At 40.6% G+C, this 27,894-nt stretch overlaps 1 protein-coding gene and 1 long non-coding RNA gene across 2 annotated transcripts in view; one reads left to right on the top strand and one right to left on the bottom strand.

The window, feature by feature from the left end:
- Nucleotides 1-27,894, top strand: part of TET1 (tet methylcytosine dioxygenase 1) — a 141,956-nt gene that overhangs the window by 93,972 nt on the left and 20,090 nt on the right. Inside the window, exons 5-8 of the mRNA XM_033208807.1 lie at nt 4,012-4,102; nt 4,661-4,754; nt 22,411-22,622; nt 26,887-27,037. Coding sequence (XP_033064698.1) covers nt 4,012-4,102; nt 4,661-4,754; nt 22,411-22,622; nt 26,887-27,037 — 548 coding nt within the window. The remainder of the gene's footprint in view (nt 1-4,011; nt 4,103-4,660; nt 4,755-22,410; nt 22,623-26,886; nt 27,038-27,894) is intronic.
- On the bottom strand, nt 7,366-19,684 carry LOC117082206. Its single transcript, XR_004436518.1, has 2 exons — nt 19,549-19,684; nt 7,366-7,432 (listed from the first exon to the last, which is right to left on the bottom strand). It is a non-coding gene; the product is annotated as an uncharacterized LOC117082206 (long non-coding RNA).

Raw genomic sequence — 27,894 nt, 5'->3', positions numbered from 1 at the left:
ATTTCACCTGCACAAATTACCTCAATCATGACTGAAGCAAATTCTGATTCATCTTTTTTTGTGTGATATTTTTTCCCCATTCTTACTCTAACTAAGATGGATTAAGTAAATCTATAACCATTTTTCTGTGGGACCTTTTGGTTCTGCTCACAAGAATGGAATATTCAACTCATAATTTGGAAAAACAGATTTGGAAAAGGTAAACCTGCTGAAGTGGAAAAATAGGCTGATATTTCTCTCAAGGCTGAATGTCTGTCAATTTATTGTGCATAGCATAAGAATGAATTTCCTAGGCCAGGTACAGTGGCTCTTGCCTGTAATCCCAACACTTTGGGAGGTCAAGTCAGATGGATCACTCGAGGTCAAAAGTTCGATACCAGCCTGGCCAACATGGTGAAACCCTGTATCTACTTAACATTCAAAAATTAGTTGAGCGTGGTGGTGCATACCTGCAACCCCAGCTACTCAGGTGGCTGAAGCAGGAGAATCACTTGAACCCAGGAGGCAGAGGTTACAGTGAGCCGAGATTGCACCGCTCCCCTCCAGCTTAGGCAATAGAGCGAGACCCTGTCTCAAAAAAAAAGAAAGAAAGAAAGAAAAAGAAAGAGATAATAGTGTATTACGGTTTTTTTATTTTTCCTATATTCAAACAAATTTCAACTTACAAGCCTTTCATTATATTTTTTTGTGTGTGAGATAGAAGATACATATAGAGAATGTAAAACATATGTATAAGTTAACAGTTATAAAATATATAGCTGGCAGTTGCCGTCCTACTCTAGAATTGAAGCTGCTTTATGTCTTTTTCAGTGTCTAGTGCTTTTATGCTCTATCCAGTACAAGATCTAATACTGTCTTTTTTGTCCAAAGAGCACTTGATATTCTGAGATAATATATTTCTATTTCTCTGCAATACAAAGTGTACCTGTGTATAAAGAAATTCCATAATCTTGGCCACTTGAAGAATTCATAAACCTTTTTGAATTTTGAGATATTAACAAATTTGTTTAATACTGATTTCCTATTTCAAAAAATCAAAGAATAACCAGTGTGCTAACATGAGTCATGCTAATAGCTGACTCATGGACTGATCCCTAATCAATGTATTTCTACATTTTTGTGTCTTAGGAGTCATTGAAAGAGAACATTCTGAAACACTTAGTTTTATTAGTGTGTTAAAAGCTCTGAGAAAATCTTGCTGGGTAAAGATTCTCAGGCAGATCTTATGAGAAATTTCCTCAGTATTTGAAACATGTGAAAGCTTAATTTGAATCCTGTACTGATTAGTTACTGTGTATGGTCAAATTTCAGGTAAGCACTCTTCTAAGAAACTAATATAGCTGTAAAAAATAGGGAAATTAAATAGATTGTGTCATTAAAGTTCGTTAGGCTGCTTGAAGCCCTATTATTTTGTTTACCATACAACTATGATAGAATAAATTTTTTGTGAAAAAATCTGTTTTGAAACTCATCCAAATAGGTTTAGTTATTGGAAGTCTTACTTAAGGGGCCGGGCGTGGTGGCTCAAGCCTGTAATCCCAGCACTTTGGGAGGCCGAGATGGGTGGATCACGAGGTCAGGAGATCGAGACCATCCTGGCTAACACGGTGAAACCCCATCTCTACTAAAAATACAAAAAACTAGCCGGGCGAGGTGGCGGGCGCCTGTAGTCCCAGCTACTCGGGAGGCTGAAGCAGGAGAATGGCGTAAACCCGGGAGGCGGAGCTTGCAGTGAGCTGAGATCTGGCCACTGCACTCCAGCCCGGGCGACAGAGCAAGACTCCGTCTCAAAAAAAAAAAAAAAAAAAAGAAGTCTTACTTAAAATATGGCTCCAAATCACAAAGACTCAAGATTTGCCTTGACCAAAGGTGATGTTTTTATTAGAAGTGGGTGGTTCAATGGGAAGGATAAGTACATCACACTGATTTTTTTGACAACAGTAGAAAAAATAGTGTTGTGTAGTAATAATACTGAATTCTTGTTTTTCCAAAGTACACATTGTTCTGAAATAATATCCTTCCATTTCTCTGCTCATTGTTCAATACATAGTGTTTTTTAGGTTTTTGTTTTGTTTGTTTGTGGATGTAGGGTCTCACTTTGTTACTCAGATTGGTCTTAAACTCCTGGGCTCAAGTGATCCTCGTGCCTCAGCTTCCTAAAGTGCTGGGATTACAGGCGTGAACCACCACACCAGCTAACACACGGTTTTGACAAACTACGATGTGCCAGTTACCAAGGATAGGCTGTTCTGAGAAGAATCTCACAATTTGGAAAGAGTGACAATGCTGTCTAGTGGAGTTGAATTGGGAGAACAAAGTTCTTGAATTAAGGAGAGAAGAATATAATCATGATAATGGCTTCCATTCTGGAGCTCTTACTACAAGTCTGATATTGTGCCTTGCCTTGACTTGTAATGTTCACAGCAACTCTTCAAAGGGAGGGCTTATTATCCCCATTATACAAATGCAGAAACCAAGGCACAGAGAATTTCGTAGCTGTCCAGTAACTGAACTGGGACTCAGAGACAGCAGTCTCAACTCCAAAACCTATCCTTATAACATACACTCTGGTGCTTAATAAATGTGAATTATATAAGAGAGAACACTTTTCGGCCAGGTGCAGTGGTTCACGCCTGTAATCCCAGCACTTTGGGAGGCTGAGGCAGGCAGGTCACGAGGTCAGGAGATCGAGACCACCCTGGCTAACACGGTGACACCCCGTCTCTACTAAAAAATACAAAAAATTAGCCGGGCATGGTGGGGGGCGCCTGTAGTCCCAGCTAATCGGGAGGCTGAGGCAGGAGAATGGCGTGAACCTGGGAGGCGGAGCTTGCAGTGAACGGAGATCGCGCCACTGCACTCCAGCCTGGGCGACATAGCGAGACTCCATCTCAAAAAAAAAGAAAAAGGTTGGGGGAGAGAACACTTTTCTAAATATCCTTACAAATGGAAATAAGGCCTGTAGTTCAACAAATACGAGCCTTTAAAGTTTATATACCTGAGCTAGACTGCTTTTTCTATGTGCGTGGTTCTAAAAGGATGATTATCTAGTTTGAAGACCCTTTCCTTATGCAAAATAACTAGTCACAGCATACAGGAATAGACAGCTGGGCATTCGGAGTTGAGTAAGTACCTGCAGTGGACTCAGCTGTTTTTGGTGTAGAATTTCATGGCTAGAAATTGATGAAATGCAGAAATTCCCCAGTAATTCTTGTTACACATGAGTCTAAGGGGCCAAGTTAAAAATAGCATTTTTTAAGAAACAAAATTCATGCTCACAAAAATTCAAGTGGTGCAGAAATATGATGCAAACATCTTCCCATACTCCCATTCTATACAAAAGAACATTATTGATTTCCATTTTGTTTCCATTTTTACAAAAATTTAAAACAATCTTTCTACTTGGTTTTCTAATATAATGATAGCATGGATTTTTAAATGTTTTATAAATATTATTGTTTCAATAGATTTATTGTATTCCACTATATAAACATCCCATCATTTATTTAAACCACGTTATTGACAGATGTTAGGAGTGTTTTGCTCTCTTTTTGATATTACAAATAATTGTAACAAGGAACATTCTTTTGTAATTGTGCAAGTGTGTAGCTGAATAAAATTGTCTGCAATGAAATTGCTCAATTTTTTAATAGGATTCTGAGGGCAACCTTTAACATTGTTCTTGGATAACTTTTAATATTACACCTCAATTAATACAGATTTTTTTTAAAGCAGGAGATAGGAGTATAAATATGACCCACATCCTAAAATATTTTTTTTCTCCTCTGATTTTCAGAGGAAGAAAGAATTCGTTAGGGGCAGGAAGAAAGGAACATTAAAAGTTAAATTCTATGGGCTGTTGTCCTTGACTTTAATTATCAAATCTTACCAAAACCTTGTCAAGATTCATGGTTCTGAATTGAGGGGGAACAAAAAGTATAAAAGTAGCTTCTCCTGTCCCCTATGCAATTCTGTAAAGCTTTGGGTCTAATAATCTTATTCCTTCCACAGATCGAGTTATACAAAAAGACAAAGGCCCATATTATACACACCTTGGGGCAGGACCAAGTGTTGCTGCTGTCAGGGAAATCATGGAGAATAGGTGAGGAAATACGCTTCCCTGTTAAAATCATTCTTACTGTGGATCTGACTCAATGGAGATAAATCATCTCTAAGAACAGACGCCGTGATTGAAAAACATTCAGGAGTATGGGTTGGATGTTTCTTAGGGCCCAACACAAGAGGGGTGTCCTCATGTCGCTACTGAGCCACCCATCATACAAGCTGTTGGGCACATAAAAGAGCACCCACAAAACAAGACTAATTGTCTTTGATAAATTCAGAAGTACTTTTTATATTATTGTATAATGGTAGAAATAGGTCAAATTACCACTCTTGACACTGCATACCCTACATTCCCATTGCTTGTCTTGCAGTCAGCCTATTTTTTAAAGAGTGATCTTTAAGGATAAGTGAGTAGGACTGGTTAACAAAATACCTGCCACACAAAAGCAAATGTTTAACAAAAGTAAATTATGAGGAGTGATTTTTGAGCTTCTGTACATCTATATCTTATATACATTAAGATCTTCAAAGCCAAAGCCTTCAAGTACAGATTGCAATTAATTAGTACATTCCCTTCACTGTGTTTTATACTCAGGTATGGTCAAAAAGGAAATGCAATAAGGATAGAAATAGTAGTGTACACCGGTAAAGAAGGGAAAAGCTCTCATGGGTGTCCAATTGCTAAGTGGGTAAGTATTTCCTATTTATACATTTTTTTTTGAAGCTTGTTATTCCAGAGCTGATATTTATACTTTTACAATAGCCAGAGTGACCTTTATTTTATTTATTCATTTATTTATTTAATTTCTGAGACAAAGTCTTGGTTGCCCCAGCTGGATTGCAGTGGTGCAATCACACCTCACTGCAGCCTTGATCTCCCAGGCTCAAGCAATCTTCCCACCTTGGTCTCCCAAGCAGTTAAGACTATAGGCACTTGCCACCAAACCCACCAATTTTTTGTTTTTTTTTTTTAAGTAGAGAGGAGGTTTCGCTACATTTCCCAGGCTGGTCTCAAACACCTGAGCTCCAGTTCATCCTCCCGCCTCAGTCCCCTAAAGTGCTGGGGTTACAGGCGTGAGCCACTGTGCTTGACCAGATTTTTTGATAGATTTTCAAGAAAATTGGTCATTTGTGATAAGAGTTGCAAATATATTTTCTCAGTTTGTTGTGGTTTTACCAGTTAGATTTTTTTTTTTTTTAACTGTAATCAGCTTTTTCATCTTTTATAGCTTTAGGGTATTGTGTCTTAATTAGAAAAATCTTTACCACTTGTAGGTTATAAATCTCTCATTTCCTTTTGTAGTATTTTAATGATTTTATTTTATTTTTCTATATTGAAGTATTTTATATTTATCCTGGTTTAGAGTATTGGTAGCTATGTACACTTCTCCAGATGGCTACTCAATTATCCAACACCACTCATTTAATTGTACGTCTCTTCATTACTGATGTGTATTTGCTTATGTGTGTAGATTCCCTATTGTGTCAAATCATTATCTTTAATCAGCATGAGATTGCTCTATTTAGATTTTATAATATTTCCATGTCTAATAGGCTAATTCCTTTTAATTTTTCAAAAGTGGTCTGACTATTCTGGTTTATTTTATCATATTAATATATAAACACCATGTTTCATTACAAGAATAAAATCCTATTGGTATTTTTATTGGAATCGTATTAATAAAATTTGGAGAATTTACATATATTTCGTGTTCAGTCTTCCTATTCCACATATTGCATCTTTCCATTTGCGTATGCCTTCTTTTGTCCTTGAGGACTGTTTTAAGATAGAATTTATTTAAGGTAGAATTTAGATGTTTCTTGTTTTTGTACATATTTCTCTTGTGTATCCTCTAATACAGTTAGTCCAACAGACTAACTCTAATTTTATATTGCTTTAGTAATGATGGTCTCCTTACTTTGTTTCTGTCTTCCCATGGGGATGTTTCCAGAGTTTTCCCATTAAGTGTGGGTTGTCAGCCAGAACGGTGGCTCACGCCTGTAATCCCAGCATTTTGGGAGGCTGAGGCAGCCAGATCACCAGAGGTCAGGAGTTCGAGACCAGCCTGGCCAACATGGTGAAACCCTGTCTGTACTAAAAATACATAAAATAGCTGGGCCTGGTGGTGGGCACCTGTAGTCCCAGCTACTTGGGAGGCTGAGGCAGGAGAATCGCTTGAACCCGGGAGGCAGAGGTTGCAGTGAGCCAAGATTGGGCCAATGCACTGTAGCCTGGGCAACGAGAGCAAAACTGTCTCCAAAAATAAAAAAAGCGTGGGTTGTCAGGGAATGCATTTCAGGGGAGGTAACATTTAAGCTGAGAAAGGAGTGACAAAAAGGAGCTAAGTACGCAGAGGATATGCAGGGAGTAGCACTCCTAAGCAGAGAAAACAGCATGAACAAAGGTTTTGGGTTAAGAAATAAGAGTACATTAAAAAAATCTAAGCAGAGTCATTTGAAATTAAGGGGATAGGCTGGGCGCAGTGGCTCACGCCTGTAATCCCAGCACTTTGGGAGGCCGATGGGGGCAGATCACCAGAGGTCAGATCAAGCCCATCCTGGCTAACATGGTAAAACTATTTTGTGTCTACTAGAAATAAAAAAAATAACTGGATGTGGTGTCGCGAGCCTGTAGTCCCAGATACTCTGGAGGCTGAGGCAGGAGAATTGCTTGAAACCAGGTGGAGGTTGCAGTGAGCCTAGGTGGAGCCACTGCACTCCAGCCTGGGCCACAGAGTAAGACTCCGTCTCAAAAAAAACCCAAAATAGGCCGGGCGCAGTGTCTCAAGCCTGTAATCCCAGCACTTTGGGAGGCCAAGATGGGCGGACCACGAGGTCAGGAGATCGAGACCATCCTGGCTAACAAGGTGAAACCCCGTCTCTACTAAAAAAATATAAAAAACTAGCCGGGCGAGGTGGCGGGCGCCTGTAGTCCCAGCCACTTGGGAGGCTGAGACAGGAGAATGGTGTAAACCCAGGAGGCAGAGCTTGCAGTGAGCTGAGATCTGGCCACTGCACTCCAGCCTGGGCGACACAGCGAGACTCCGTCTCAAAAAAAAAACAAAAAACCAAAAACGAAATTAAGGAGCTAGTTAATAGAACTGGGTGGGGGTAAAAAGGTGAATGATTTTGTAGGCCATAGTGAGGAGCTGCAGTTTTAGCCAATGAGTAACATGAAAACTTATAAGTATTTTAGATAGAGATGTGTTATCTGGCTTATGTTTTATATATAGTATTTAAGGAATTAACTGATAAAACCTGTATTCCTTGTCTGTCACTATTCAGCATCTTTTTTTTTTTTTTGAGACGGAGTCTTGCTCTGTCGCCCAGGCTGGAGTGCAGTGGCCGGATCTCAGCTCACTGCAAGCTCCGCCTCCCGGGTTCATGCCATTCTCCTGCCTCAGCCTCCAGAGTAGCTGGGACTACAGGTGCCACCACCACGCCCGGCTAATTTTTTTTTTTTTTTTTTTTTGAGGCGGAGTCTTGCTCTGTCGCCCGGACTGGAGTGCAGTGGCCAGATCTCAGCTCACTGCAGGCTCCGCCTCCCGGGTTTACGCCATTCTCCTGCTTCAGTCTCCCGAGTAGCTGGGACTACAGGCGTCCGCCACCTCGCCCGGCTAGTTTTTGTATTTTTAGTAGAGATGGGGTTTCACCGTGTTAGCCAGGATGGTCTCCATCTCCTGACCTCGTGATCCGCCCGTCTCGGCCTCCCAAAGTGCTGGGATTACAGGCTTGAGCCACCGCGCCCGGCTTATTTTTTTTGTATTTTTAGTAGAGACGGGGTTTCACCGTGTTAGCCAGGATGGTCTCGATCCCCTGATCTGGTGATCCGCCCGTCTCGGCCTCCCAAAGTGCTGGGATTACAGGCTTGAGCCACCGTGCCCGGCCATATTCAGCATCTTTGAATAGCAAACAGGTATCATCTCTTCAGTTTTAGTGGGTTAGGAATCCAAGTGGTGCTTCTGGCATAGGCTCCTATGAGGATGCAATCATCTGAAAACTTGACGGGGGGAGAGTGGTGCAGTTGGAGGACCCAATTCCAAGCTCTCTTACAGGAGACCTTAGCTCTTTGATGGCTATTGGCTGGAGGCCTCAGTTCCTCCTCATCTTAAATGTTTTCATAATGCAGCAGCTTGGTTTCCCCCAGAGTGAGTGGATCAAAAGAGAGCAAGGAGGAAACTACAGTGTCTTTTATCACTTCGAGAGGTTGAGGCCAGGAGATCAATGTCACGGTGTACTATGGTGGCTCCTGTGAATCCATAGCCAGCCACTGCACTCCAGCCTGAGCAGCATAGCAAGACCCCACATCGCTTTACAAAAAAAAAAAAAGAAAATCAACTAGATTCTCAGAAGCCACAGTTATAAATCTCCCATCCTGGCTGGGTGGTAATAATAATCTTGCTCTCCGCCTTTCCCTGCTAGTTATATATTTCTCAAATAGTACAGTTTTATTTTGTTTTGTTCCTTTGTGTCTGGCCTATCCATAGTACCTTGTATATTTGAAATAAATCACACAATTGGTTCCCAATATCTGGGGCTGATAGTTGTTACAGATTTGTTGAGCTGTATCTGTTAGCTATTTCTGAATTGTTCACTCCTTTGTCTATTACGTGGCAAGGAATGAATATGTCCTCATGATGTGGCAGCTGGCTTCTCCTACAGTGAGTCCAAAGGAAAGGCAACTAGGCTTATTGGTGGGATTGGGGGTGATTTCTTTTTCCTGTCTTTAAAACCTTTTTAAATATAATAATAACGACAGTGATATAAATAATTGTAGTGTATAGTTTTTTGGGTTTTTCTTTTTCCTTAAGAAGGCAAATATAAACCATGTAGCTTAAAGATTTTGGTAGCAACTTTCTATTTAGTATTTTTCCCGAGTGAAATTTTATTTGTTGGTTTTGGATATCCATCTGTCTGTGTTGCCTGGACTACAGTGCACTAACCTAGGGGACCCCAACCCCTGGGCCATGGGCCAGTAAGAACCTGACTTCAGGGCAGGAGGTGAGTGACAGGCGAGCAAGTGAAGCTTCATCTGTATTTTCAGCCACTCCTCATTGCTGGTATTACTACCTGAGCTCTGAGTCCTGTCAGATCAGCAATGAGATTAGATTGTTATAGGACTACAAACCCTCTTGTCAACTGTACATGTGAGGGATGTAGGTTGTGCTCTCCTTATGAGAATCTGATGCTTGATGATCTGTCACTGTCCCCCCTCACCCCCAGATGGGACCATCTAGTTTTAGGAAAACAAGCTCAGGGCTCCCTCTGATTCTTTATTATGACGAGTTGTATAGTTACTTTATTACATATTACAATGTAATAGTAATAAAAATAAAGTGCACAATAAATGTAATGCACTTGAATCATCCCAAAACCTCTGCCCCTGGCCCCACTTCCGTGGAAAAATTGTCTTCCATGAAACGGGTCCCTGGTGTCAAAAAGGTTAGTGACCACTGCACTAACACAATCATAGCTCACTGCAGTCTTAAACTCCCAGGCTCGAGTGATCCTCCCATGTCAGCCTATGAAGTAGCGAGGACTATAGGGATGTGCCATTATGCCTGGTTAATTTTTTCTTATTTTTTGTAGAGTCGAGGTTTGGTATGTTGCCCAAGCTTGTCTTGAACTCCCAGCCTCAAGCCTCTGCCTGCCCCAGGCTCCCAAAGCCATGAGATTATAGGTGTGAGCCACCATGCCCAGCAGCAACATTCTATTTAAATCCTTAGGGTTATTAGGTACAAGAGGTATTTGGCACTTTTCGTGAAGCAGGTGTATTTAAATTGCTCTTATTTTCTCTTGTGCAATATGTCTTCTCAGAATGAGAATACCTTAGTGTATACTAATGTATACCTGGCTCTTTTCACAAATGCAAAAATAATCCAATGGTAAGAAATGAAATAAAGCACAGCTGCTGAGCAACGTAATGAAAAATTTGCTATCTACTAATGACGATTCAAAAGTAATCTTGGTAACAAAACCAAGCAATACTATTGCATTTCTATGAAAATAAAATAGGTTTTTTTGGTTGTTTTTTTCATTTTTTTGTTTTGTTTGTTTGTTTGAGACGGAGTCTCGCTCTGTCACCGAGGCTGGAGTGCAGTGGAGCGATTTCGCGATCTCGCGATCTCGCGCCTCGCGCCTCGCGATCTCTGCTCACTGCAAGCTCCGCCTCCTGGGTTCTCGCCATTCTCCTGCCTCAGCCTCCGGAGTAGCTGGGACTACAGGTGCCCGCCACCACGTCCGGCTGTTTTTGTATTTTTAGTAGAGGCGGGGATTACACCGTGTTAGCCAGGATGGTCTCCATCTCCCCACCTCGTGATCCTCCCACCTTAGCCTCCCAAAGCGCAGTGATTACAGGCGTGAGCCACTGCGCCCGGCAAAAGTTTTTTTTAAATTAGCCGACTGTGGTGGTGTGTGCCTGTGGTCCCAGCTACTCGGGAGGTGGGACGATTGCTTGAGCCTCGGACGAGGAGGTTGCAGTGAGCCATTATCAGGCCACTACACTCGAGCCTGAGTGAAAGAATGAGCCCTGCCTACAGAGAGAACAGAAAATTGAGTGTCTTGAATTTGAATTGGTATCTTGAAATAGTATGGCTGTGGTATTCATTAGCTATTTTCTGAGGCATGAGAAACTGAGGATTAGAGCTGGGAATCTGCTGGAGTTGTCCACCCCACGCTTGAACTTTAGGTAGAGGTTGAATGAAAATTGGAATTAAAAAAAGTCCATGAGGGCCGGGCGCGGTGGCTCACGCCTGTAATCCCAGCACTTTGGGAGGCTGAGGCGGGCGGATCACGAGGTCAGGAGATCAAGACCATCCTGGCTAACACGGTGAAACCCCGTCTCTACTAAAAATACAAAAAAAAAAAAAAAAAAAAATTAGCTGGGCGCGGTGGCGGGCACCTGTAGTCCCAGCTACTCCGGAGGCTGAGGCAGGAGAATGGCGTGAACCCAGGAGGCAGAGCTTGCAGTGAGCTGAGATCGCGCCACTGCACTCCAGCCTGGGCGACAGAGTGAGACTCTGCCTTTAAAAAAAAAAAAAAAAAGGCCATGAAGGAAGGTGGGAAAAATTTCAAAACAATTTAAAAAAAGAGAGATTTAGATCTGTCTGTATTCTACATAGTTGTAGAACTTTACCGTGAGGTTATTTTGAGTGACACTAGTGCAATTGGGTGGACTATATGTGGGTGAGGGAGGAAATGAAGGTCAAAAATTTTGAACTAAGAAATGGAATACACACATGCAGTCAGTAAATTACATTGCTCCAAATTTACTTTTCATCTTGGATAGTGTACATTTTTGGTGTACTTATTATAAAACATTAATCTATATCAAGCATCATTTCATGGTTTCATTTTTTTTTTTTTTTTTTTTTTTTTTGAGACGGAGTCTCGCTCTGCCGCCCAGGCTGGAGTGCCGTGGCCGGGTCTCAGCTCACTGCAAGCTCCGCCTCCTGGGTTTACGCCATTCTCCTGCCTCAGCCTCCCAAGCAGCTGGGACTACAGGCGCCCGCCATGTCGCCCGGCTAGTTTTTTGTATTTTTTAGTAGAGACGGGGTTTCACCATGTTAGCCAGGATGGTCTCGATCTCCTGACCTCGTGATCCGCCCGTCTCGGCCTCCCAAAGTGCTGGGATTACAGGCTTGAGCCACCGCGCCCGGCCGGTTTCATTTTTTAAAATCTTCATGTATACGCTTAGATTTGTTAGTAGTTTTAGAGTTCTATCCTAAACTGCCCTCTGCCTTTTTTTTTTTTTTTTAATTTGTGTTTCTTTTGTCTTCCTTTTTTTTTTTCTGAGTCTTGCTCTGTTGCCCAGGCTTGAGTGCAGTGGCTTAATCTCGGCTCACTGCAACCTCTGCCTCCCAGGTTCAACCAATTTTCCTGCCTCAGCCTTCACCATGTTGCCCAGGCTGGTCTCAAACTCCTGACCTCAAGTGATCCACCGGCCTCCACCTCCCAAAGTGCTGGAATTACAGGCGTGAGCCACCGCGACAGTCCTCTTGTCTTCTTTGTTTCAAAGAGAGAGCTATTACTTCTCTTTTTAATGATCACACACAAAAAGTCTAACAGAAAATTCTAACTGGCCAGCACCATTTTCTGAGCCATTCTTACATTGTTTTGACTATGTTCTCAACACTGTTTTATTCTTCTCTTGAAATGTTTCCTTGCCAGGTGGTCATTAATACTCTCACATAATTATAGTCTTTGGCAGAGATTTTTGACTCTTTTTCTGTGCTGTCACTTTGGATCTTGTACTTCAGTAGATTTTGAAGAAAAGGGTAGTGTAGTTTCTTAGATGCACCTTAGATGTTCAAGGAGAATCGCTTGAACCTGGGAGGCAGAGGTTGCGGTGAACTGAGATTGCACCACTGCCCTCCAGCCTGGGTGATAGCATGAGAGCCTATCTCAAGAAAAAAACAACAACAAAAATAGTATTTTATTTTTATTTATTTATTTATTTATTTTTTGAGACGGAGTCTCGCTCTGTCACCCCAGGCTGGAGTGCTGTGGCCGGATCTCAGCTCACTGCAAGCTCCGCCTCCCGGGTTCACGCCATTCTCCTGCCTCAGCCTCCTGGGTAGCTGGGACTACAGGCGCCGCCACCTCGCCCGGCTAGTTTTTTGTAGTTTTTTTTTTTTTAGTACAGATGGGGTTTCACCGTGTTAGCCAGGATGGTCTCGATCTCCTGACCTCGTGATCCACCCGTCTTGGCCTCCCAAAGTGCTGGGATTACAGGCTTGTGCCACCGCGCCCAGCCAAAATAGTATTTTAAAAATTAGCTGGATGTCATGAGTAAATCACATTTAAGAATTTCCCAGCTGGCCAGGCGCGGTGGCTCACACCTGTAAACCCAGCACTTTGGGAGGCTGACATGGGCGGATCACTTGAGACCAGGAGTTCAAGACCAGGCTGGCCAACATGGTGAAACCCTGTCTTTGCTAAAAATACAAAATTAACTGGGCATGGTGGCGTGAGCCTGTAATCCCAGCTATTCAGTAGGCTGAGGCAGGAGTATAACTGTTTGTATACTTCCCCTCTTGAGCTTCTGGGGTAATGGCAGAAGTAGGGAGAAGAGTCATACAGTGGATGGCCTCGTTGGCTCCAATGCCTGAGTGCTTCACATTGGGCATCGTGATGAGTTCCCCTCTGTGGAATTGTGTATTAGTCAATAGAGTAGGTGTGGCAATGAATACCTACAAGTGATTTCTTTTTTTTTTCTTTTGAGATGAAGTTTCACTCTGTTGCCCAGGACAGAGTACAGTGGTGTGATCTTGGCCTTCTGCCTCCCAGGTTCAAGCCATTCTCCAGCTTCAGCCTCTCGAGTAGCTGGGATTACAGGCGTGTGCCACCACGCTCAGCTAATTTTTGTATTTTTAGTGGAGGTGGGGTTTCACCATGTTATACAGGCTGGTCTTGAACTCCTGACCTTAAGTGATCCAGCCACCTTGGCCTCCCAAAGTGCTGTGATTATAGGCATGAGCCACTGCGCCAAGCAAGAAAATGTTGTATTTACCCCTCTTGTCTGATGTGACCCAAGTTTAGGGGTGAAGCTAAAGTATGCAAAAGTCCTCAAACCGTCTTTCTTGGATTTATACATTTATCCAATCTTCAAAACCATTCCCTTTTTTGTTGTCTTTGTTAGTTCTTCTAAGGTTCTACCTAATTACCTGCCTTGGTTATATTTGAACTATACCGTAGTGCTGCTTGTTTCTGCCCAATAAGGCACCTCCTTGTATATTATCATGACAGGAAGATAAAGAGATGAGGTGGTACCCTGGGCTACTTGTTTGGTGCCTACGATATCTTCCTAATGTGAGCTAGCCATTTTATTTTTCAGTGATAAAATTTAGTCAGTGAGCAAGAAGTTAATGTTAACTGTCAATAATATTAAACTGACTCACTATTATTATTATTTATTTATTTATTTATTTATTTATTTTTGAGATGGGAATTTCGCTCTTGTTGCCCAGGCTGGAGTGTAATGGCACGAATTTGGCGCACTGCAACCTTTGTTTCCCAGGTTCAAGCAATTCTCCTGCGTCAGCCTCCCAAGTAGCTGGGACTACAGCCATGCGCCACCATGCCTGGCTAACTTTGTATTTTTAGTAGTTTCTCCATGTTGATCAGGCTGGTCTTGAACTCCCGACCTCTAGTGATGCACGTCCCTCGGCCTCCCAAAGTGTTGGGATTACTGGCATGAGCCACCGCGCCCGGCCCATTAGTACTCTTTTTATGTTAGTTTGTTTACTCGCTTATAGAGTTCATTTTTTAAGGAAATTTTAATTCAAGTATAACATACACACAGAAAAGTGTACCTACCATAAGGTACAGCCCAGTGAAGTTGTGCAAAGTAAACATACCCATGTGACCATTGGCCAGATCAAGACATTACCAAAACTTCAGAACCCCGTTGTGTGAACTCAGTCATCAACCCCTTTACAAAGGTTGAATTGTATTGTAAAAGTCTCATTTTCTTGTAATATGTAGATAGCTTTAAAAGATGTTAACTGGTGACTTCTTGGGAGGGGTTGGCCACCATAATTTTGTTTTGAAAAATTTAGTCTACTTTGTCTCTTATATGATTATTGATAAAACTCAAAAGTGACGTTTCTTTGGAAAGATACGATCCTGCTACACTTGACATGAATGCTGCTCCTAGATCTGAATCTGATCTGGAATTTGTATGCTACATTTATGGCATTGACAAAGCACCCTATTCCCTTTGGAAACCTTACAAATAAGATTGTGTTACAGGGACTTATTTTTTGCTTTTAAAAAATAATCTTTTTTAAAAAATTATAATTTACAGCTTGTATACTTCAATTTAGTTTGGTTTTTAATTTAACCTTTTTTTACTTTTTGTTTTTTTTTGAGACGGAATTTCACTCTTGTTGCCCAGGCTGGAGTGCAATGGCACAATCTGGGGCTTACTGCAACCACCGTCTCCTGGTTTCAAACAATTCTCCTGTCTCAGCCTCCTAAGTAGCTAGGATTACAGGTGTGCCTGGCCAGTTTTTTTTGTTTGTTTGTTTTTACTTTTTAAAAAATTATTATTGCCAGGCGCGGTGGCTCAAGCCTGTAATCCCAGCACTTTGGGAGGCCGAGACGGGCGGATCACGAGGTCGGGAGATCGAGACCATCCTGGCTAACACGGTGAAACCCCATCTCTACTAAAAAATACAAAAAACTAGCCGGGCGAGGTGGCGGGCGCCTGTAGTCCCAGCTACTCGGGAGACTGAGGCAGGAGAATGGCGTAAACCCGGGAGGCGGAGCTTGCAGTGAGCTGAGCTGAGATCTGGCCACTGCACTCCAGCCTGGGCGACAGAGCGAGACTCCGTCTCAAAAAAAAAAAAAAAAAAATATTATTACTTTTTTGAGACAGAGTTTCACTGTTGTTGCCCAGGCTAGAGTGCAATGATGCAATCTCAGCTCATTGAAACCTCTGGCTCCCGGGTTCAAGGAATTCTCCTGCCTCAGCCTCCCAAGTAGCTGGGATTACAGGTGCCCACCACCAACCCTGACTAATTTTCTTTGTATTTTTAGTAGAGATAGGGTTTCACCACGTTTGCCATGCTGGTCTTGAACTCCTGACCTCAGGGTGATACACCCGCCTCGGCCTCCCAAAGTGCTGGGATTACATGTGTGTGCCACCATGCCAGCCTTTTTTTACTTTTTAAACCTTAAAATTTTTTTAAGTTGTGTAATCTTGTTCCTTCTAAGATTAGTTTTTAAATTTAATTTTTTTTTTTTTTTTTTTTTTGAGACAGAGTCTCACTCTGTCGCCCAGGTTGGAGTGCAGTAGCCGGATCTCAGCTCACTGCAAGTTCCACCTCCCGGGTTTACGCCCTTCTCCTGCCTCAGCCTCCCGAGTAGCTAGGACTACAGGCGCCCACCACCTCACCCGGCTCATTTTTTGTATTTTTAGTAGAGATGGGGTTTCAGCATGTTAGCCAGGATGGTCTTGATCTCCTGACCTCGTGATCTGCCTGTCTCGGCCTCCCAAAGTGCTGGGATTACAGGCTTGAGCCACCGCGCCCAGCAAATTTAAAAATTATATATACACATTATAGATATATTTCAGATTTTAAAAGCCCTTACAATTTTAGCCTGTGCTTAGAGATTGTAATTTTTAGCAGTTTGGGTATACTCAAACTAAGAGTTAGGCTGTGAAAATTTTCTGGTTTTTGAGACAGGGTCTTGCTCTGTCACCCAGGCTAAAGTACAGTGGCGCAACTCACTGCAGCCTCGACCCAGGCTCAAGCAATCCTCCTTCCTCAGCCTCCCAGGGAGCTGAAACCATAGGCACTCACCACCATGCCAGCTAGTTTTCTGTGTTTTTTTTTAGAGACGGGGTCTCATTTCATTGCCCAGGCTGGCCTTTAACTCCTAGGCTCAACAAATCCTCCTATCGCGGTCTCCTGTGTTGGGGTTACAGGCATGAGCCACTATGCCCGGCTAGAACTTTTTTCTTTTCTTTCCTTTGTTTAAAAAAAAAAAAAACAAAAAAAAACCAAGTATTGTGGGCTTTTTAATTAAAAAAATTTTTTTTTCTTTTCTTTTCCTTTTTTTTTTGCAACGGAGTTTCACTGTTGTCTCTCAGGCTGGAGTGCAGCAGCACAATTTCAGCTCACTGCAATCTCTATGGTTCAAGCGATTTTCATATGTCAGCCTCCGCAGTAGCTGGAACTATAGGTTGTACCACCACACTTGCCTAACTTTTGTATTTTTAGTAGAGACAGGATTTCACCATGTTGACCAGGCTGATCTCAAACTCCTGACCTCAGCTGGTCTGCCTGCCCTGGCCTCACAAATTGCTGGGATTACGGCTTGAACCACTGTGCCCTGCCCTAATTTTTGTATTTTTAGTAGAGGCAGGGTTTCACCATGTTGGCCAGGCCAGTCTTGAACTCCTAACCTCAAGTGATCCACCTGCCTTGACTTCCCAAATTACTGAGATTATAGGCATGAGCCACCATACCTGGCCTGTTGTTAATAGTTAAAAAAAATAGAAACAAAATACTAAGCTAAGAGTGATAATTTTTGTCATTGTACACCTAAGGTGAAACTTGACATCATGATTCAATTTGCATTGTAACTAGCAAAGGTAGATGTCTTTACTTATTATTAATTTTTATTTCTTCCATGAATTCACTCTTCATAACCTTTTTTAGGTTATCTTCTATTATACTTTTGTAAATATGTATAATAGACCACATATGTATAATATGTATATGTATAATAGACCATGGCTGGTTTTATCATGGCTGGGCATGGGGCCTCACACTTGTAATCCCAGCACTTTGGGAGGCTGAAATGCGCAGATCACTTGAGCCCTGGAGTTTGAGACAAACCTGGGCAACATAGCCAGACCTCCTCCCTACAAAAAATGCAAAAAAGTAGCCAAGGACAGTGGCAAGTGCCTGTAGTTCTAGCTACTTGGGAGGGTTAGCTGGGAGGATCAAATGAGCCCGGAGAGCTTTTAAATGATGTTTAAAGGCTGCATACAGTGAGCCATGATGAAGCCACTGCACTCCAGCCACCGTGACATAGTAAGACACTGCCTCCAAAAGAAAAAGAAAAGAAAACAAAAAAGAACAATTTTAAAAGAACAAACTTCAATTTAGAAGAGCAATTCCCTTATTTGTTTAGAAAATGTTTCTCTTGAGGGTTGGAGAATTACCTACTGGGTACAATGTTCACTATTTTGGAAGTGAGTATACTAAAAGCCCAGACTTCACCACTGCCCAATATATCCATGTTTTAAAAAACTGCACTTGTACCCTCTAATTCTTTAAAAACAAATTTTCCTGACATGATGCGCATTTACCCTTCCATATGAACCTTAGAAACACGCTAAATTTGAATAGATTGCGGGAGAGATTTGTGGCTAGACATTTAGGTTTGGCTTTCTCATTTAGGAACACTGTCATGTTCTTCCAAGTGAACTTTCTTTTATAACCTTCTCTTTATATTTTTTATAGTTTTATTATTATGTTTTTGGCATCTTCCTGTTTTTTAACAACCTTACTGAGATATCAGCCTTTAAACCAAACTTCTATCTGGTTATTCCTGGTATGTAGTAAAGCTACTGTATCTTCAGTATATAGGTATCTACTTGTTTTACTCTTTAAAAATCAAGTAGATTTTTCTGTGATTCTTTTGAAAAATATTCTAGAAAGACTATTATAGCTATAATAATTGTGTCCTATTATTTTAATACCAGTCATATATCATATTGTCTGTTTCAAATAGGACTGTAGAACAATTATGAAGTCTGTATACCAGCAAGAAGTTAGTGAATATAGTAGAAAAATAATTAAATGTCATCAAAGTATTCACTGACATTAGGAATAGATAGTATATTTTTGTACAAACAGAACTAGAATGTGTATACCTTCAGTGTTCTCCTGGTTTTTGTAAGCAGGGTAATTAAAAAGCTGTTTAAATACTTGGTTTTTCTGTTTCCTATATGCATGTGACATGACTAGAAGCCAAATTTGCCTGCTATAACAAAAAACTCTATGGGGCTTTGAGCTGCTTCTGTCCCAAGCATTGAGTATTCAAGAATAATCTTAGCTACAGTTGCCTCTTGGAAATTTTTTTTTTTTTTTTTTTTTTTTTTTTTTTTTTTTTTGAGATGGAGTCTCGCTCTGTCACCCAAGCTGGAGTGCAGTGGCCAGATCTCAGCTCACTGCAAGCTCCGCCTCCCGGGTCCACGCCATTCTCCTGCCTCAGCCTCCCGAGTAGCTGGGACTACAGGCGCCGCCACCTCGCCCGGCTAGTTTTTTGTATTTTATTTTTAGTAGAGACGGGGTTTCACAGTGTTAGCCAGGATGGTCTCGATCTCCTGACCTCGTGATCCGCCCGTCTCGGCCTCCCAAAGTGCTGGGATTACAGGCTTGAGCCACCGCGCCCGGCCAGCCTCTTGGAAATTTAATAGTATCTTCATAACAACACTTTCTTCTTTCCACCAACATAGGTACCTCCTTTTTTTTTTCTTTTTTTCTTTTTTTTGAGATGGAGTCTTGCTCCCGTCGTGCAGGCTGGAGTGCAGTGGTGCAATCTTGGCTCGCGGCAACCTCCACCTCCCAAAGTGCTAAAGGCATGAGCCACGGTGCTGTCCTGGGTAGCTCCTTTTTACTGTGTTTTACTTTGCTAGGTGACGAATATTGTTGGGCATATATTCATATGCTCATCATCTATTTCCGTATTCTCTATTATGAAGTGCCTATTCAATTTTTCTCTGCCAATTTTCTATGGGGGCAATTCTCTGTGTATGTTGTATCATATATGCCAAATGTATACAATGTAAATATATATAATGTGTATATATATATTATGTCAAGTATATATAATGTAAATATTTCCTCCTGCCCTTTTGCTTGCCTTCTTTGTTTTTTTTTATTTTATTCATTTATTTATTTTTTGAGGCAGTTTCTGTCACCCATGCTGGAGTGCAGTGGCGAGATTTGGACTTAATGCAACCTTGGCTTCCCGGATTCAAGGGGTCCTCCCGCCTCAGCCTCCCAAGTAGCTGGGACTGCAGGCAGGTGTCCACAACCAGCTCATTTTTGTGTTTTTTGAAGAGACAAGGTCTCACCATGTTGCCCAAGCTGGTCTCAAATTCCCGACCTCAAGTGATCCAACCACCTCCCAAAGTGCTGGGATTACATGTGTGAGCTACTGCGCCTGGCCTGCTTTCTTTTTTTTTTTTTTTTTTTACTCTGTTGCCTAGGCTGAAGTTCATGATGATAGCCTTGAACTCTCCATCTCAAGTGATCCTCCTGCTTGCCTTCTTTATTTTTTTATTATATTTTTTGGGGGAGAACAGAGTTTCTGTCGCCCATGCTGGAGTGCAGTGGTGACATCTGGGCTCACTGAAACCTCGGCTTCCCATGTTCAAGGGATCCTCCCACCTCAGCCTTCCAAGTAGCTGGGGCTACAGGTACATGCCACTATGCCGGGTTTATTTTATTTTTTATGCAGACTGGGTCTCAGTATGTTGCCCAGGCTGGCCTCAAACTCTTGGCCTCAAGCAATCCTCTCACCTCTACCTTCCAAAATCTTGGCGTTGCAAGTGTGAGCTGCGTCACCCAGCCTTTTTTATCTTTTCAATTAGCAGATTTGGTAAGCCATTTTAAAATGCTTTGCCCACTCGTAGGTCATGACTATGTTTTCTTCTAAAATTCTTCATTGCTTTATTTTTTGTGTTTAGATATACATTATATTCAAGTTGATCAGTGTGAGGTGGGGTCAAGATTCGTTTTCTTCCATAAACGTTGGAACAATTGGTCAGTTTACACACACACACACCCCTCTGATAGGGTTTTGATTGGGATTGCATTGAATCTAGAGATCAATTTTGGGAAAATTGACATAATTATAATAATGTCTATTCCATGAATTTATACTCCTCTGCATATAGTTAGTCCTTTGTTTATTTTAATAATATTTTTAGTTTCCAGAGGTCTTACAGATTTAATTTTTTTTTTTTTTTTTGAGATGGAATCTTGCTCTGTCGCCCAGGCTGGAGTGCAGTGGCCGGATCTCAGTTTACTGCACTCAGCCTCCCGAGTAGCTGGGACTACAGGCACCTGCCACCTCGCCCGGCTAATTTTTTGTATTTTTTAATAGAGACAGGGTTTCACCGGGTTAGCCAGGATGGTCTCGATCTCCTGACCTCGTGATCCGCCCGTCTCGGCCTCCCAAAGTGCTGGGATTACAGGCTTGAGCCACCACGCCCGGCCCAGACAGATTTAATATTTAAACAGTTTATTGAACTCAGATTTGAATTTAAAGACTCCTAACCATTGTGCTTAATTTTCTATTGTACACTGATGGAAATTTGGAATATCCAGAAAAGGCACAAATATCATCAGTAAAAAGCTTTTTAGCATTTCCCGTACAAAAATTTTATTAATATAAATTTGTTGTTAATTTTGACAACTTGAATATTAACCAATATAATTTTGATACAATATGTATAATTTTGTATTTGAGATTATTTGCAAGCAGTGTGTTATTATTTGGCTGTAAGAGGACATATAAATACAGAAAAAAAATTTAATGTAAATAATTGTGTCTAGGGGGAAGGTCCTAAAGCCAACTCTACTCAAGGAATGACTTGGTAGCAATGATTGTTAACCATCTGGAGTGACAGAAGAAAGTGATATTGGGTAACTAACTTCTTAAGAAGTTTCATCTCAAGTTTTGTAATATTATTATAGCAACAAAAAATTATGCTATTGGTTGCTCCATTCTGGTCACATGGATGGGCATTTTCATCATGTCCTGGTTATGTGCTGATTAATGTGGTCAATCTTGGCACTTTGTAAATTTTTGATACATGGAGGCAGTTTTAAATGGTTGGATGGTTTTATGTGGTGACAACATTTGTATAGACTTTTTGTTTTGTTTTGTTTTGTTTTTGTAGTTAACACTCGGACCACTAAGCAAATTTTAAATACTGCTGAAGCCTTTTTAACATCCCAATAATTGGATGCAATATTAAATAAGTAAATAAAAATTTACAATTAATTTTTCTATTTTGCATTCACCAAGTCAACTAGACCACATTAGTCTTATGAATTAAAAGCATATAATGTATCCTTCCAATAGCATGTAAAAAATCACAGAAATCACAGAGGCATTTCTTTGTGTGTATTAATTCTTGATAGTAAAATGAGTCACCCAAAGGAAAATCTGTGACATTCCTCAGATGGCCAAAATTCAGTTGTCAACTTTATTTTTAATGTTGAGAGTTCTTGGTTATTTCCATCTAATTACATTAGATGGTTTTTTTCGATCATCCACATTTGTTCCTTTGTGACATTCATGGAATTTCAGTGCAGTTAAGTTTTCTACTGAGCCCTCTCTTGTCTGCTGTGCAAACTAGAACAGCAGTGAAATAAAACAGACTGCCTTGTACTACTTCTACAAATAATAACCACATATCACAGATTTTTGTTCTGCCTGTTGTTTGTTAGTCATATAGGCTCAGGTACTCTTGTGATGAGTCTCGTGGAGAGGGAACTGTTGAGGCAGTGGAAAGTCGTACAGGCTTTTATCCCTTGAGAAGCAGTAACTTTAAAAAAACTAAAATATGGCCGGGCATGGAGGCACATGTCTGTAATCCCAGACCTTTGGGAGGCCAAGGAAGGAGGATTGCTTGAAGCTAGGAGTTTGAGACCATTCTGGGTAACATAGTTAGACACCGTCTGTAGAACAAATTGTATAAATTAAGTAAATAAACTAAAATGTAATCATGCAGAACCTCAAAAGGAATATCCATTGCATTCAAATTTGGCATACTTGTCTTCCATAGATGAATGTATTCTGTTTTTTCAGGTTTTAAGAAGAAGCAGTGATGAAGAAAAAGTTCTTTGCTTGGTCCGGCAGCGTACAGGCCACCACTGTCCAACTGCTGTGATGGTGGTGCTCATCATGGTGTGGGATGGCATCCCTCTTCCAATGGCTGACAGGTTATACACAGAGCTCACAGAGAATCTAAAGTCATACAATGGGCACCCTACTGACAGAAGATGCACCCTCAATGAAAAGTAATTAAATCTGTTGTATACTGCCTTGCCATTCAGATCTCTATTACATAATGGTAAAATGTTATTTAGCTACCAACAATGTATATTATATGGGAGAATAGGATTTGAGTATTGTGGAATTAAAAAGAATGAACATGGCCGGGCGCGGTGGCTCAAGCCTGTAATCCCAGCACTTTGGGAGGCCGAGACGGGCAGATCACGAGGTCAGGAGATCGAGACCATCCTGGCTAACACGGTGAAACCCCGTCTCTACTAAAAATACAAAAAACTAGCCGGGCGAGGTGGCGGGCGCCTGTAGTCCCAGCTACTCCGGAGGCTGAGACAGGAGAATGGCGTAAACCCGGGAGGCGGAGCTTGCAGTGAGCTGAGATCCGGCCACTGCACTCCAGCCTGGGTGGCAGAGCAAGACTCCGTCTCAAAAAAAAAAAAAAAAAAATGAGAGAGAGAGATTGAACTTCATGGGCCTGATGTAGTGGCTCATGCCTGATCAAAGCAGGAGGATTTCTTGAAACCAGGAGTTTGAGAACCTATCCCTATGCAGCATTTTTAAAACCAGGCATAGGAGTGTGTGCCTGTGTTCCTGGCTACTTTGAAAGCTGAGGAGGGAGGATGGCTTGAGGCCAGGAGTTTGCTGTTAAAGTAAGCTATGATTTTGCCAGTGCACATGAAAGAGCATGACCAAGTCTTCCCGCAACCCACCCCCCCAAAAAAACAGTTCACAAATACAGAAAGATGTAAGAATACTCCAGTGAAATCTTTTTTTTGAGATGGAGTCTCACTCTGTCGTCCAGGTTCAGTTGCAGTGACGCAATCTCGGCTCACTGCAAGCTCTGCCTCCCAGGTTCATGCCATTCTCCTATCTCAGCCTCCCAAGTATAACTGGGACTACAAGCGTCCGCCACCATGCCTGGCTAATTTTTGTATTTTTAGTAGACACGGGATTTCACCATGTTAGCCAGGATGGTCTTGATCTCCTGACCTTGTTATTCGCCCAACTCGGGCTCCCAAAGCAGTGGGATTACAGGTGCTAGCCACTGCGGCCAGCCCAGTGAACTCTTTTTTTTTTTTTTTTTTTGAGTCAGATTTTCACACTGTAGCCCGGACTGGAGTGCATGGTGCAATCTTGGCTCACTGCAACCTCCACCTCCTGGGTTCAAGCAATTTTCCTGCCTCAGCCTCCCAAGTACCTGGGATTACAGGCGCCAGCTACCATGTCCAGCTAATTTTTTATTTGATTTTATTTATTTTTGTATTTTTAGTAGAGATGGGGTTTCACTATGCTGGCCAGGCTGGTCTCGAACTCTTGACCTCGTTATCCACCCACCTCAGCCTCTGAAAGTGCTGGGATTACAAGCATGAGCCACCGCGCCCGGCCCAGTGAACTCTTATATACCCTTACTTAGATTCCACAACTGTTAACATTATGTTACATTTGTTTATGTACACATATAAACACGTTACTGTTGCTGACTTATTTATTTCTTAATCATTTGAGAGCTAGATGTAGACTTTGTCTTTTCCCCTAAATAATACTTGAATGTATTTATCCTAAAAATGAGGATATAGTTCTCTTGTATATCCCTATATAATGATCAAATTCAGGAAATTTAAATTTGATAAAATACTGTGATCTCATCTTAGTTCATATTCAAGTATCATCCATTTCCCAATAATTTTCCCCATCCCTGATTCAATACATTTAGTTATTTTGTCCTTTTGCTTCCTTAATCTTTTTTGTTTTCTCAATTTTTGTCTTTCATGACATTGAAATTTTTGAAGCGAAAAGGCTAATTCTGTAGACTGTTAATCAATTTGGTTTATCTGTTTCTTCCTGACTCAAGTCAGGATATGAAATACAACCTATAGCCAAAGATGGCTGAAACAAAAGAAAAAAAATTTTAAAAATGAAATGTAACCTGGACTATTACACTGAGTGCAATTTGTCCCACTATTGGTGTTGTTGACCATTTAAAATAATCTGAGGATGCTCTTTTAGATCTCACAACTTATCACATTTCCTCTGTGTTTTATTTTTAAAATAGTAGTACATAGTAAGTTAAACAACATTTTTCTCTCCTCCCATGTCTTTTTCAATGATATGAATAAATATCTTTCTATTTGATTGACAACTTTAATTTTATTCTATTCAAAAATTTTTAACCATTCCATTTGCATCTCATTTAGTGAATTTCACTGTAGTCTTTCTTATAAGCAATCTTAAGTTACATATCAGGCATTGTCCAGACTTTCATAGTGAAAACATAAAAAATAGTTTTTTTCTGAATTTTTATATTATTTTCACTTTTTAAAAATAATATTTGGTTTCTTTATTATTTGTATATTTTAATCATTACATAAGTACAATGTATACTAAGTTGTAAGCATTATGCAATTTTATTTTATTTTTTACTTAATTATTCTTTTAATGTTATTTTTGTCCTTTCCTTCTGATGGAATTTAAAAGCATGCAATCCTTTTTTAACTTTCATTTTAGGTTCAAGAGTGCGTTTGCAGGTTGTTTATTTAGGTAAATTCATGTCACAGGGGTTTGTTGTACAGATTATTTCACCAGTCAACTACTAAGCTAGTATCCAATGGTTATTTTTTCTGATCCTCTCTTTCTTCCCACCCTTCATCCTCAGGTAGGCCCCAGTGTCTGTTGTCCATGAATTCTCATCACTTAACTCCTACTTATAAGTGAGAACATACAGTATTTCATTTTTTGTTCCTGTGTTAGTTTGCTAAGGATAGTGGCCTTTAGCTTTACTCATGTTCCCACAAAAGACACGATTATGTTCTTTTCTATGGCTCCATACTATTCTGTGGTGTATGTGTACCACATTTTCTTTATCCAGTCTGTCATTGATGGGCATTTAGGTTGATTACATGTCTTTGGTATTGTGTATAGCACTACAATGAACATTCATATGCATGTGTCTTTATGGTAGAATGATTTATATTCCTTTGGGTATACACCCAGCAATGGGATTGGAAGAGCATACAGTTTTATAACTGCAAGAAGAATATATGCCAATTTCATTGTCATTCTTACCATATAGTTTAGTCTAAGGCTTTAGAAATGCCCTAAAATTTATACGCTTAAGATTTAATTAAATGAAACCGGTTTTCTGCTCCATTTTTTTCTATTATGCACTTTTAAAAGTTTTTTAAATTGAGAAACTGTTTTGTTTTTTGAGATGGAGTCTTGCTCTGTCACCCAGGCTGGAGTGCCATGGCACAATCTCAGCTCACTGCAACCTCAGCCTCCTGGGTTCAAGCAATTCTCCTGCCACTACGCCAGGCTATTTTTTGTACTTTTAGTAGAGATGGGGTTTCACCATGTTGGTCAGGGTGGTCTTGAACTTCTGACCTCATGATCCCTCCCAAGGTGTTGGGATTACAGTCGTGAACCACCACACCTGGCCAAGAAACTTTTTATATAAAATATATATTGTTTTTCAATCCTCAGAAAATTATGTCAGTCTCATTTTAGATATAAAGGAGCTGAATTCCAAAGAGGTAATAAAATGTTCTAATTTTCATTTGTGATATGGAACAAATCCAGGATTTAAAACCCAGATTTAAAAACCAGGTTCTTTCCAGGCTCAGTGCCTCACACCTGTAATCCCAGAACTTCGGGAGGGTAGATAACTTGGGGTCAGGAGTTTGAGACCAGCCTGGCCAACCTGGGGAAACCCGTCTCTACTAAAAATACAAAAATTAGCTGGGCATGGTGGTGCATGCCTGTAATTCCAGCTGCTCAGGGGTCTGAAGCAGCAGAAGCGATTGAACTTGGGAGGCGGAGGTTGCAGTGAGCCAAGATTGTGCCACTGCAGTCCACCGTTGATGACAGGGCTAGACCCCATCTCAAAAAAAAAAAAAAAAAAAAAAAGCAAATAAAAAAGAAAAACCCAGGTTCTTTATTTCCCTATCTCAGACATCTCCAAATCAAACAATATTGTGGATATTTTAGATCTGTATAGTTTATTCCCATTTATTTGGAACTGCAATCATGACCAATATTTTTGCTAAAAATTTGGTTATAATAAAGTATAGTTAGCCCTGGTCCCCCAATCAGATTTCTTGAAAAAACAAAAGTTAGCTTTTTATTGTTAACATTAAACTACTTTAAATAAGTAATAGATAAGTGTTATAACCGGTTCTTTAGCCATCCAACCTTCTAAAACTATGTAAACCTGAAATGTTGTGTCTGAGGTGTTGTAATGCTTCATCAATTCACTGTCTTGTAATTCCAATCTTACAGTCGTACCTGTACGTGTCAAGGAATTGATCCAGAGACTTGTGGAGCTTCATTCTCTTTTGGCTGTTCATGGAGTATGTACTTTAATGGTTGTAAGTTTGGTAGAAGCCCAAGCCCCAGGAGATTTAGAATTGATCCAAGCTCTCCCTTACATGTAAGTGTTCTTTTTTATTCAAGTAATTTATTTTTGAATTACACATTGAATATTTAAGTGCATTCCTTTAACATTTTCTGAAACACTACAAAAACTAAATATTGAAAAGTAGTAATCAAATAGTAAAATTATATTTCTATTATATAAGTAAATAAATTAATTAAGACTCTAAACAAATTAGGTAAAGACTTTAGCTATCACCCCAAATTCCAATTGTCCCTGGCTTCCTCCTCCTGCTCTACTACCCCACCCCAGCAAAATCATCATTAAAAGAACCTAGAATTTTATACTCAACCAAAATAGGAAAAACCCATTTGCCAAAATTTCAAAGACTCAGAAAGTTTACTACCCACAGACCTACTATGAAAGAATTACTAAAGGACGTAATCCAGAAAGAAGATATATGAAACCGGAACGAATCAGTCCGGGACACGAGGCCATGGTGAGCAAAGAAATTAGTCAAACTTGGTGTTAAGTTAAATAAGTTCAATACTTATATATTTTAAATAAAAATAACCTATAACTCCATAAGCCTTTATCAGCTTGTGGGTGGGTAGGCAGTGGGAGGGGGTGGGGCACCAATAGGAACTAAGTATTCTAATGTGTTATGCTTTGTTTGTGTAGTGAGGATTTATATATTGATTAACTATAAGACTGATATCTTTTAATCTTTGAGTAGTGACCAAGAGTAAAAAAACATTTTATATTACAAGCCACTATCCACATACATAGACATAAGAAAATAATTAGACCTATCTGAAAACAATACTTCCTTTCTTACATGTAACAACAGTAACATTAAAATATTTAAAAGGTTAATATCATTGTAGTTACTCTAAGAGTCTCTATGATGCATT

The sequence above is a fragment of the Trachypithecus francoisi genome, unplaced genomic scaffold (assembly GCF_009764315.1).
Source record: "Trachypithecus francoisi isolate TF-2019V2 unplaced genomic scaffold, Tfra_2.0 Lachesis_group9, whole genome shotgun sequence".
NCBI lineage: Eukaryota > Metazoa > Chordata > Mammalia > Primates > Cercopithecidae > Trachypithecus > Trachypithecus francoisi.
The sequence above is the reverse complement of the archived record's forward strand: the minus strand, read 5'-3'. Positions and strand labels throughout refer to the sequence as shown.